The 12,980-nt window shown below is 40.6% G+C and overlaps 1 protein-coding gene across 3 annotated transcripts in view; it reads left to right on the top strand.

The window, feature by feature from the left end:
• Positions 1-12,219, top strand: part of cpeb4b (cytoplasmic polyadenylation element binding protein 4b) — a 33,018-nt gene extending 20,799 nt beyond the window's left edge. The window contains exons 5-12 of one of the 3 annotated variants that reach the window (XM_061739479.1): positions 1,802-1,825; positions 2,785-2,955; positions 3,186-3,275; positions 3,590-3,708; positions 4,787-4,901; positions 5,385-5,566; positions 7,537-7,804; positions 7,935-12,219. In XM_061739479.1, coding sequence (XP_061595463.1) covers positions 1,802-1,825; positions 2,785-2,955; positions 3,186-3,275; positions 3,590-3,708; positions 4,787-4,901; positions 5,385-5,566; positions 7,537-7,764 — 929 coding nt within the window. In that variant the 3' untranslated portion in view covers positions 7,765-7,804; positions 7,935-12,219. The other 2 variants (XM_061739480.1, XM_061739481.1) reach the window with 2 other exon arrangements.
• The last annotated feature ends 761 nt before the right edge of the window (positions 12,220-12,980 follow it).

The raw sequence follows: 12,980 nt of genomic DNA, 5'->3' as shown, positions 1-12,980 counted from the left end.
CTTACCAATTGTGGATTTTTCACAAGTCCAACAGAGTTGGCATATTTGAAATATCTGAAATAAAAGGTTTATTGTTTTCACAACACGTGAAATTCCAAGTTTGTACAAAATAGTTTCCTTTATAATTGTGTAATTGTGGTATTTAGCTCTCGGTGTCTGGCCTTTGGCAGGGATGTAACCACGGAGAGTCCGGTAGTTGGGTCACATGGTGCGATCACATGGTCGTGAGCTGTCATCCAGCTCTGAGACAGATGGTGCCGTGGATAAAGGCCGCACACCGAGCCGCTCGCTCGCTCGGCCTCATAAGGATACGCAGATTGCATTCCTCATTCTCCTGATCTGCCCAAGTCACTCTCATTTTCTCTCACCCCCACACGGCTTTTTATCAGCTCATTTCTCCATCGCTTTCAATCTATTTTTCTATCTCGCACACATCTTTTTATAACACCCTATGCTCTCTTTCAATTTGCTTTTCTCCCTCTCCCACTTGTTTCTGTTTCTGGCTCTCCTCAGTTGAGTTGATGCTTATCTGGTTTGGAAAGCGTTCTGGTTGCTTCTTCACCGTCCCCATGTTCTCCCAGCTTTAGAAGGGTCATTCAGTCCTCACTTTCTAATTATTTCCCTCCAGCATCTCTGCAGAGAGACATTATTTCCCACCTCAAGGTTGGTGCAACTGCTCCTCTGATAGCAGCATCGCAACAAAACCTCTACCTCTGGGAGGATAGATTGGATAGATATTAGTCTTTTTTTGTTTCATTTTTTGAGACTCCACAGATGTCGGGTTACTGCGTTTGACTTTACTGCTGCCCTCAAAGATGATTACTTTGAGTTTTAACACTCCAATTTCATCTTATTTTCCCTGATTTCCTGCGATGTGGATGTAGGTTCAGCCTTTGGATTATTTCTTCGTTTTCCTTCTCCTCGGCAGGATTAATTCAAAAGCAGAACATCTCCCCCTTCTGTTATCCATAATAGCGCACACTTCTGTCTATTGCTTCTCAATAAAGCAGACTAGAATGGAGAAGTTGTGGTTATTTTAGCCAGTGCTGCGTATAATCCGGCCTACCCATTAAGTTCAAGAGAAGCTGCTGTCTTTGTCTGTTGCATGTTTGTGCATGCTGCACTTTGTTTTCATGTATTAATTGGGTTTTCTGTGCAACACCGCTGAAATTCAGTGCCTAGCCCACCTTGAAGAACTCTTTTACCAGTATAGTTTCCGGTATCTGACTTGTTTGGTGAACTTACTTCTCTTTATTAACCATACACGAGGTGCAGCACTTCCTCTCTTCTGAGGGAGCTGGTCTTTCTGTTGCCTTGTTTGCATGTATTGAGTGATCACATTCCTTTTTCATTGTCACAGGAGTTAATGTTTCAATTCTTGCCATTTAACAGAGATTTATTTTCTCTTCTTTGCACCATCTCTTCTGATAATGACACACGTTGCATCTGCATTTTTGAAAGTGTTATTCATAAGGAGGGGACAGAAGCTCCCTCTCAAATATGCTTGACATTTCCTTTCTTTTAAAAAACTGAATGAGGTTTATTGTGCTCATAATCCCGCATTATAACGCTCAAATATGTAGAGAAATAAAATGAATCCCGTCTTTAACGAATATGGAATATAATGCGAGCGTACAGGCTGATTATGATTCATCACTGATTAACAAAATCAAGCGGCAGCAGGCGGACGATGGAACATCCCTTCATTGTCATGAACCATCTGGCACTTCTATTGGTTCAGTGTATTATGCCCCATTTATAAACATCCTCTCCTTCTGATTTATGCTTATTCCACATGCAGCCAGGAATTATAGCAGGAGACGAGGTAAAACCTAATCATGAAATAATTGATCTTTTTCTTCACTTTTGAGTGTTGATGTTTTGAATGATTTTATAATGTGAAACTGTGGTGTTGGGATCTGATTTGGAATGGCCTGCTAGTGTGTTTGGGCATTTAAGCCACGAGTCTTTTGTGCCTTTTTTGTGTGTGTGTGTGTGTGTTCGTTCGTTCGTTCGTTCGTGTGTGTGTGTGTGTGTTTTCAGTGAAGTGACACGTTCGTCTGCATGGTTGTCTGAGTGTTGACAGTTATCGTGAAGTCATCTTTCATTTTAAAGATGCTTCCCTCTCCCTACATTTGCACATCTTTCCCACATTTTCTCAATTAAGTCAGGATGTAATTGAGTGTTACATTAAGCTTGAAGTCGATGAGGCACAGAAAGTGCGGCCCGTCATTTACTCGGCGTGCAACAGAAGCAGCCACACGGCACACGCTGTAAGTTAAACCTAACGCCCTTGCATAAATCTTCCCAAAGCAGCTCAGGGCAGGTTGTATGGGAGCAGGAACAGGACAGGATGAGCTTAGCCTCTAGCAAACACTTCAGACCTGCTCAGTTAAGAGGACAACTGTGTTCCTAAGCCGCAACAACGTTCAGCTTTTAATGTCTGTTATTCCCGCGTCTGCTACACGGGAACAAATTAAGAGTAAATAAATCCAGTCAGAAGACTTCGTTATACAACATTGTTATAACATTACATGTTGTTTTTGTAACTTTTGAATCAAACGGTGACAGTCCTCCTTAGTCATCTCTCCCCAAACGCATTTTCATATATTAAAGTGTCATGATGTTGGATCCAGTTTACAAAAAAGGAAATGCTGCCATTTCATACAAGTGAAAATTGATGTACAAATGTTAATGAGCAATAAATGTCTTCTGGTTCCTATATCACGCTATGGGTTATCTGTTCCCTTACTCGTGCATGTTTCTTCCGGTGTCCTCCCTCAGGCCACTCCTCCCTCTTCCCCATGGAGGACGGCTTTGCCGACGACGAGCGCGGGGACCAGGGCCTGGCCGGCCTGGGCTCCCCACACTGCTTCCCCCATCAGAACGGAGAGCGCGTGGAGCGCTACTCGCGCAAGGTCTTCGTCGGGGGCCTGCCCCCGGATATCGATGAAGGTACGGTAGTTTGTGAGGACTGTTGACCACAATGAGACTGAGTAAAGTCAGAGAATGAGAGTGAAGGGACGGGGCACGCGTCATCGTCAGGAAACCATCCCTGTAAAAACACGGGACGTCTTCCAGGACACCGAGTACACTCACCAGCCACTGCACATCTTTATCAGTGTTTTCCTTCCAAACCCAGCAGAGCACCACTGAGGGGACATTCTGTTTTTGTGTTTTTGCAGACGAGATAACAGCCAGTTTCCGGCGTTTTGGACACCTGTTTGTGGACTGGCCTCACAAAGCAGAGAGTAAATCCTATTTCCCCCCTAAAGGTATCTAAACAGTCCATTATTCACACTGCTGATATTTCTCTAAAGTATTTTACAGGACCTGGGAATCTTTGGTGTAACTCGACCCCTTTTTTCTGCAGCAATTGAGACTGAAGTACTCTTCAGTAAAGGAGGGTTTATGTTAGACTCGTAGATCCTTCCTAAACGGGTACAGGCCTGGCTGCATCTTCAGGCTTTTGTCTGAAGTGTTTCTGTTTGTGGACTTATGCCCTCCGTCTGTGTCGCGATCTGCCGTACTGTCTCCATGAATTCCAGCGAGAGATCCAGCTCCAAATAACCTGTTTCCATCTTTCCAGGCTACGCCTTCCTGCTGTTCCAGGACGAGAGCTCCGTGCAGGCTCTGATCGACGCCTGCATCGAGGAGGACGGCAAGCTGTACCTCTGCGTGTCCAGCCCCACCATCAAGGACAAGCCAGTTAGTGGGAACACGACACAAATCACCTGCTCAACGGAAACTTATTAGGCCCCTTTTTCACAACTCCACACAGTTTCCTACGACCTTAATGAAATGTCTGACATGCCTCATTTAAATGACCACGGTGACAGAATAACCACAAGCCATCTCTCTGTCATGTTTCTGCAGCTCTTTTAATAAGTGCCAGCTCTCGCTGGTGAAGTTGATACCGTCCACTTAGTCCCACTCGTCTGGGGCTCTGCCCTTTTTGACATTGGCAGCATTGTGTAACCATGTAAACGTTAAATACAAGACATACTAAACGTAATCTATGTGCTAACATGTGAGAGAGGGTACGATACTTCACCTGAGAGCTCACGAAGCCACACAGTGCCATCAGTGACTGTTTCCATGCATCAATAACCCTTTTAAAACCCCAATATTGGCAATGACCTGAATTTGCACGGCCATGTAAACACCAATAACACCTTTGAATAACCCGAATTTGCTCATATTCTGGTTTTTAAAAACCCCAATATGAGCCCTGGGTTACTCCTTTTAAAACCTGAATATTGGGTCATGTAAACGCCAAACGGAATATCCCCATCAAACGGAACAGGAATTTGTTTTCTGCTCATGTTCTGTTCACAAGGAATCCTGGTCTTTTGAGTCCAGGAAGTTCTTCTAAACACGGAGAAACCAAGACCAGGAGGAGACTAATCACTTCATAAATGTAATGAAGGATATGAACATTTCTGCATTTGTAGACGGTAGAAAGTACCGGGATAGAAGATTTACAAGAAGGAGAGAGAAAAGTTGCGGGAAGCAGCATTTGTTTTGAATTTGGATACAGGAAGAAGAAGCAGAAATGATGGGAATTGCGTCATGATGTTCTCCGTGCGTCGCTGGTTTGATCCAGATATCCCAAATGATTAATTACCATGGAAACTGAATATTCCCAATGTTTAAGTAACCGGAATATTAGCAATAACCCGAATTTTGACTGCATGTAAACGTAGTCAAGGACTTACTTTTGTATAGAATCTCATGTGAGTAGCTGGTCCAGACGTGTTGATCCTGAACCTTGTTTGTCCTGCAGGTCCAGATCCGCCCGTGGAACCTGAACGACAGCGACTTCGTGATGGATGGATCTCAGCCGCTGGACCCCAGGAAAACCATCTTCGTGGGAGGGGTGCCTCGTCCACTCCGTGCAGGTGAGCTTCTGTCTTTTCACCAGGGGAATTGACAAGTGTGTGTTTATTATCACAACACCTGAGTGTGAAGGATACATGAGGGCTGGATCTCAGGAACGATCAGTGCACTCCCGTATTATCACTCATTCCTCAAAGGCCTTCAAATGTTTGTAGTTTGTGCTTCACGTCTCTGCATATTTGTTAAAAAAACAGAAAGGAATAATAAATAGTCATGCATTGTTTCAATTTTTCTTTCTTTTTCTTTTTTAAACCAAGTGTAAGCAAAATGTTTGGTTTTCCTGCAGTGCAGTCAGATCAATAATGGGTTGGCAGATCAATCCCCAGCTCTGACATATGTCCAACTATCCCTGGGAAAGTCATCGAGCCCCCACATCACCCCTGAAACGTCTTTGTTCCAACGTGATTGCTGGATTTTAACGGGCTGCTAATAAACGCCTATAGCTTTGTATGTGTAAAGCCGTCTGTGCTCTCGTCCCTCTGCAGTGGAGCTGGCCATGATCATGGACCGCCTGTACGGGGGCGTGTGCTACGCCGGCATCGACACCGACCCCGAGCTCAAGTACCCCAAGGGAGCGGGGCGGGTCGCCTTCTCTAATCAGCAGAGCTACATTGCTGCTATCAGCGCTCGCTTTGTGCAGCTGCAGCATGGCGAGATCGATAAACGGGTGAGTGGAAAGAAAAGGGAGTTCAGTGCTCTTCCTTTTCCAGCCCCTTCTGTCTTCAGTTGGACCCCCCCCCCCCCCACCTTGTTTCCTGCTCCGTTGTTTTATGATCACACACTCAACTGCCTTTGCTCCAGTTCTTTCAGTTGTGCTTAACAGATATTTGGTCTGTTACTTGTTATAAAATACAACATTTCTGTCCCTAGTAAAAATTCAGAGAACTGAATAGTCTAAATGTGAACTTTACACAAAATCCACCATCAACAATGGACTAAAATATTCCTAATATTTATGTTACCCTTATTTAAGCAGGGTAAACGGTACATTTAGATGTTAAACATGAATAACAGAAGGTCGTTTTTAAAAGCAATTCATGGAATATATTAATAGAAGGAATGAATGGGAGGATAATCAGGAGCGTTAACAGAACTTTAAGATCAGGGATTGAAGGTTTCACGCTTAAGTGCAGATTAGGAGTCACGGATACCGTAGATTTGTACCTGAAGGGGGTTTTAAGTCAGAACCATACATTCCTAAAAACACTGTTGATCAGCAGTTGAACTGCCGGTTCCCGAGCTGATCTCAGCTGGAGATGCTCCAACACCACTGAACCCCCTCCCCCGACTGCCCCACTCCCTTAGCTCTTCTGTGCAAGGCAGCAACATGGAGATGTTAGAAGGAGCAACACGAGTGCCACGTCCACAATAACGTTATTCTCTATTCAGTGAGTCATCAAGCACGTCATTGGGCTTAATCAAGTTCATTAGGTGGATTTACATTTCAAATCAGATGTGAAACATGTCCTCGGTGATAAAGGGAGCTGGGAACGATGCTGCGGCTGAGCTTCACCATTTTACCCAGAGTCGTGATCATTTACCTTACATAGGTAGCTCATTACAGTCATATCTACTAATCTGTTCTAATGCTGCTAACGACCTGGGGATTACACAACAGGAGAGTGAAGAAAGGAGAAACTTGAGCAGAATATGTTGTGTAGGATATTAAAACCTGGAATGAGAGTACAGCACAAACACATTTACATAATTACTGTGTACATTTTGTGGGTGGAGAGCCTTGGAGACATCCCCTTGTTGATAATGCCATATTCCTTAGTGAGGGAGGGAAAAAAGAAGAAAGAGATGAATATGAATATAGCTTTGCCTTTAAATGTTTCACACAATTTAGCATTTGAACAAATATTAAATGACAAAAAGGTAACTTCTTGCTTTTTCTACACATTTTTGATCAGTGATGACTTTAACGATTAACCTCTCTTATAAATGTTGTTTTATTTTTTTCCATGAGCCTCTAACAGGATGCTTTATTCGATGTAAAGGAACAGTTCTCAGTGATGTTTCCAGCAAAGTATCATGGAAATTAGTATACAGGACTGTTTCAGAAAATTAGAATATTGTGATTTTCTGTAATGCAATTACAAAAATGTCATACATTCTGGATTCATTACAAATCAACTGAAATATTACAAGCCTTTTATTATTTTAATATTGCTGATCATGGCTTACAGTTTAAGAAAACTCAAATATCCTATCTCAAAAAATTAGAATATTCTGGGAATCTTAATCTTAAACTGTAAGCCATAATCAGCAATAATAGAATAATAAAAAGCTTGCAATATTTCAGTTGATTTGTAATGAATCCAGAATGTATGACATTTTTGTTTTTTTAATTGCATTACAGAAAATAAAGAACTTTATCACAATATTCTAATTTTCTGAGAAAGTCCTGTAAAGGAACAGTTCTCAGTGATGTTTCCAGCAAAGTATCATGGAAATAAGTATATAGAGAGATTGATAGTAAATTTCCATTTAAATGCATATATTTTGTCAGAATTGGGTTTTAAAACCAAAGTAAGCCTTGGAACTGTAGAGAACGACAGGACGAGGTTACAGTGCCCCGTATCTGACGTGTAAAGGACTTTACTAGAGGTGTGACGGCTCCCGCTGTGCCCGCAGGTGGAAGTGAAGCCATACGTGCTGGACGACCAGCTGTGCGATGAGTGCCAGGGAACTCGCTGTGGGGGGAAGTTTGCGCCGTTCTTCTGCGCCAACGTCACCTGCCTGCAGTACTACTGCGAATACTGCTGGGCGGCCATCCACTCTCGCGCCGGGCGGGAGTTCCACAAGCCCCTGGTGAAGGAGGGCGGAGACCGACCCCGTCACATCTCCTTCCGCTGGAACTGAGCGGAGCAGAGAGGGAGAGGAGCAGAGGAGCAGAGGCCAGGTAGTGCAGGAGTCGCAAATCATTATAAATAAATGCACTTTTCTGTTGCTGGTTCCTTTTTCGCTCTAAGTTCACTGAACATTTTTCTTGTTTTTTTTTTTGTTTTTTTTTTTTTGTTTTTTTTTTAAAGTTAATATATATTGATATTTTGAAGATAGAAAAAAAAAATTGGAGTTGTATCCAAATATGTCCATCTAGCAAAAGAAAAAAAAAGATGTGTAACATTTTATTTAGACTTTTGATTTTTGAAATATTTTTATTAGTTCTCAAAAAATATATGTTGGAAAGTTTGATGTGTGATATGGTACTGTGTAATTCAATTGGCGTATTTTTCTAAAAAGTATATTTCCTTTTAATTTTGATACAAGAGGCCCTGGAAATACTTCTCCTCATTTGACATTGAGCTAAACCTATATTGTAGCAAAACTATGTCTTCTTACTTTGTACTAAGCGAATGCTGTTGAAAAAGTGAGTTATTGGCTTTGTAATTCTTAAAAGGTGGGATTAGGTTGGAAGAAGGCTCCAGAGCAAATGTAACTTGAAAAAGGTGTTGCTAAAGAAGAGTGCACTTATTTCCAGATTCTAGCGGAGACACCGTATGAGATCTTTTTGTAGTTAACCAAAGCTGAATCTTAACTAACTTTGAAGAACAGAAAGGGCCCACACTGCAGAACGAAATGGATTCTTTTCCCTCCCAGATCAATGGTCCTCCTTTTTTTTATGATTTTATTTTTTATTTCCAAGACCATACGAATATTTTGATGTTACTTGAAATTCACAAGAAAAATTTTTTCGCAACACAGATTTGGGTTTTAATCTCCATTTTGACATGCAAAAACTAATACCTCAAACTCAGCTGCTAATGTGCCGAATACAGTAAAAAGACAAAAAAAAAAGAGAAAGAAAGCAAGAAAGACAACATTAACACTCTCTGGTGTTCTCCTTCCTTAGAAGTCTAATCAGAGGGGAGTGATGCAACCGGCAGAGCGGTATGACTGGCACAGTTTTGTACTCACTTGCTTCACCTCCTTATTTTTGTAATCAAACCCAGGGTTGTGCTAGGGACTGAGCAGAGCATCGTACAGGATAGTGCATTATGGGAATGTATGGCTACGGGAGAGACAGTCAGAGAGAAACGCAGGCCCGCTTCCCCTCCACGTCTGCTCGTCCTCCGCTGAGCGAGCAGCTAACGGGGCCGGCCTGCTCACGGGTCCGGCCCTGGTTCTGTGTCGCTGCACAGCAGGGCTCGGATCCAGACTCTTCAGGACACGGGGTCAAAGCAAAGTCCTCCGCAGAAGGCCGGTCAAACGCGCCGCCTTTTGTTGTGCAGTTTTAACGGGGGCTACCACCAAACAGGAAAATGCCTGACGTTATTCATTTTTAACGCATTTGTGCAATTCTCCCAAGTCTTTAATAACAAAAGTGCCACTTTTGCGTCTAAGAGTGAGCGGCATTAAACGGAAGAAGCAATTAAAGCTGATCTGCTTTTGCAAATCGTCAGCACACATTCGAGTCATGGAGGGATCTGCCCTTTCGGCGAACTCTCTTCTTTCTCCTGCCAAGCTAATCCAACTCAGCATCCAGTGTTTTTGAAGCATAAATGAAGATAGTCTCTGCAGTGTGCTCTACTACTGTGCACTTGTGACCCACATGAAGTTTTCCGCTTGATAACGACATTGCGGGTCCTTTGGGCTGGACCCAGTAGCTTACGGGAACCAAAGATGGCTGTGCAGTAGTGGGTCATACTGTAGCACATTTCTTGTCTTGATATTTTTTTTTTTCCTTCTTTTCTTTCTCATGTATTCTAATACATCTGTCACTTTTACCCAGTTTACTTAATTGTCAAGCCCTGATGGACTCCAGCAAACCAAAGATTGGCCTTGAACACGATCTACACCGCATGTAAACGTGCTGCAGATGTTTAAACTAGAGCGTAGTCGTAAAAGCATCCGGACACCCAGAAGGCTGAGAGACACAAGAGAGGCCTCGGAGTGGAGGTGGCATTTGTCAGGCGCCAATTATCCCACTTTTCTTCTTTTCTTTGTTTGTCATAGCTCCATGACTTTGGAGAAAAATAACATAAAGTGCACATTTCCACAGCGAAGGTGAAACTAATCCTCAATTTTTTTTTTTTTTTTTTTTGGTTGACATTTTAAGTCACTCAGTGGCAACCTTCTAGCCGAGCATTTAAATGTCAGGGAGTTAGTACAGAAACTTGATTATACACACTAGTGAGAATCCTCATATCGGCGTGGTGTCGTCACACCTGTTTTGCACCCTGGACATCAGTTTTGTGGGTGTGGTGGGTGAGCATTTTAGAAGTTAAAACACTTTGTGAAGAATTTGCTGTTAAATGAGATGAAAAAAAAAAGATTATTTTATACATGGCCTGCTGATTTTTGGTACAGTGTTTTCTAGCTAAATTATTTTGTCATGCACATATAAACATTTATTATGCACTACTTTTCTAAATATTTTTTCTTTTTCCAACAGTCATTTTAGGCACATTTTTCACAAATGGGGAAACTCCTTTTTGCAATACCTCAATTTTTCACATTGTGAAAGGTAGCTTTTGTACTTTTGTTACTGAGAGATCTGCATATATGGAAATGTTCATTTTAAGAAAAAAAAAAAAAAAAGTTGAGTGATTTCAATATATATTATTTTCAATTATGCTTTTTATACATTTCAGTGCTGAGGAATCTTTACAACTAAGTGCTCACTTGTGTTGATGCGACTTCAAAATCTGCAGAGGAGAGACCAAAGTATCGTTCGCTTGGTCTTAGCTTTTCATACACTAGATGTGTCCAGTCAATCTGGTCCATAACAGCATGGCGAGAAAAATTAGAAAAATAAAAAACGGAAAAAAAACAAACAACATGTAATCTGAAATTGATGTTAATGTCTCTAAACATGGCTATACTAGTTGGAAATGGTCATTTCTGTCTTGGTTTCCTCTCCATAGATGGAGCATAACTTATTAAGAGGAGAATGCAAAATCTGGTTCATGCTTAACGCTGAATCTTGTACCACAAGAATGGATGTTTGGTGTTTAGGTATTTTAATATTTAAAAAATATATATACATATATAAATATATATATTCTTGAACTTGCCAACTAGCACCTATTGTAATCCTTAGCATGCATGACGAAAAAAAAAGAGCAAATGACAAGTACATGAATTAGATATTAAAATTAATTGTTGTGGTGTGCACCAAATGTTTCTCAACTGTTAAGTTAAGGACACCCCTAAAACCCACTCTCACCTCAGCTCACGCTCCTCCCCTCGACCCCTCGTGTTGACCTCTTTGCTTCCCCATTCACAGACCTCTGCAGGATGCACATGACGGAGAGATTAAACAAAAAAAAAAAAGAGTAGTTAAAAAAAGAATAACAACTTTAAAGCGATCTGGCAGTGCAGGACTTTGAGCATCTGTATAGAACACTGTTTAAAAGACTTGAGAACTTTCCCCGCTGTCTGTCAAGGTGATCTTATATAGAGCTATCTGGAGGAAGGGGAACTTTTAAAGACTTGAATGTGGTAAATGTTGCAAGTTAACTTCAAGTTGTTATGTGCAATACTTCTTTTGAACCTTTTTCCAGATAAAGACTCTTTGCAATGTAATTCTTTAATGCCATTTTTAATTGCAGACATTTAATTAAAGAAGATGTTAATATGTTTTTCACAGTCATTTTCTACTGTTATTGTAATCCTTTTCATGCTGGTGTTTGTAAAAAAGAAAAGAAATCAAACTATTTGTACTAATATAAATAATTGAAGTTATTTTTAAAACATTAAAAGTTTTGTGCTCATTTGCTTATTTTGTTTATTTTAAGCTACTGTGATTGATTGCATTGTAATTATTAGGTCAACAATGTATTTAGCTGTTTATTGGTATATTTTTAATTGGAATGTATAATTGATTTTTATAATTTTGATCAGATTTTTGTTATATTTTTGAGGTGAAGCTTTTAATATGTTAAAGTGTCTAGTTTTTACTAATTGCTATATTGTGCTCCACAATATATGGTTCACATTTTCTGAAGGAAAATAAATATTTAAATATTTGTCTGTTAATGATGTTACTTAATGGCAAGATTTCAATAGTTTTTAACTGTGTTTGGGAAGGTTGTTGTATTTATTATTAGCATTTTTTACTTAAGATATCACCTTAATTTTTATTGTCATTTCACTTTATAAGTTCCTATTTTTGTATTTTCCTTTCTAATTAATTTATGTAATACGGATATGTCCATATTTCTAGGAGTTGGTCTGTAGAAGTGCTAGTGAAACAAAAAAGAAAAATCTAATGTTATTTAATTGTTTGCAGCCAACTATTTATAACAGTATGCATAATTTTTAAATATTTGTAATGTGAAATGTTGAATGAAATAAATCTTAACTGTGATGAAAGTATATGTGTGGTCTGTTTATTTCTGGGGAGCAGGGAGTGTATGAATCTTCTGCAGCTTTTATTTGACTACTAATAGTTGCCTTTTCAAAGATGTGCCATCACGTGGCACTTGCTCCGACTGTTCCTGGACGTGCGTTGTACCTTTTCTGGGATTAAAATAAATCAACAATTTATCAGCAAATGGACCTTCACAAATGTACATTTTCATGAACCAGAGTTTCACTTAAATGTCGTTCTCACGGCAACAATTTATTTGGAGTTACAGTTCATCTTTAAATGGCGGCTGTTCGACACAAACTTTTAAGTGTATTTTCAGACCGACTCAGATAGAAAGTTTGGCCCTGGGTTACCATGGAAACCACTAACTCCCAGGCAGCGCCCCTGAACTCGTCTCCATGGAAACCTCTGACTGCCAGTCAGTTCGCTACAGTTCAGCAACCTTTCTCCACACGCGTTTATGGATTCATCTCAAACTTTTCTGAAGTGTTGTTTCTATTTTAGCTCTTGGAAATGACATGTTGTAGATGTGGACGCAGCGAGGCCAAAGATGTAAAGTAAACCCCCAACCGTGACGTCACGGGCGACTGACCGCGCCCCAAGGTTTCACTATCGAAATAAATTGAAGCTTACATCACATCATATCCCAACACGCCAATACATTTGAATGCCAAAGATATATTGTTATACTATAATCATAAAGATAGGAAAATGCAACACTTGATTATTCCTAATTGCAAAATTCCACATACATAAAACCAAA

This window comes from Cololabis saira, chromosome 14 (genome assembly GCF_033807715.1).
Source record: "Cololabis saira isolate AMF1-May2022 chromosome 14, fColSai1.1, whole genome shotgun sequence".
NCBI classification, from domain to species: domain Eukaryota; kingdom Metazoa; phylum Chordata; class Actinopteri; order Beloniformes; family Belonidae; genus Cololabis; species Cololabis saira.
The sequence above is the reverse complement of the archived record's forward strand: the minus strand, read 5'-3'. Positions and strand labels throughout refer to the sequence as shown.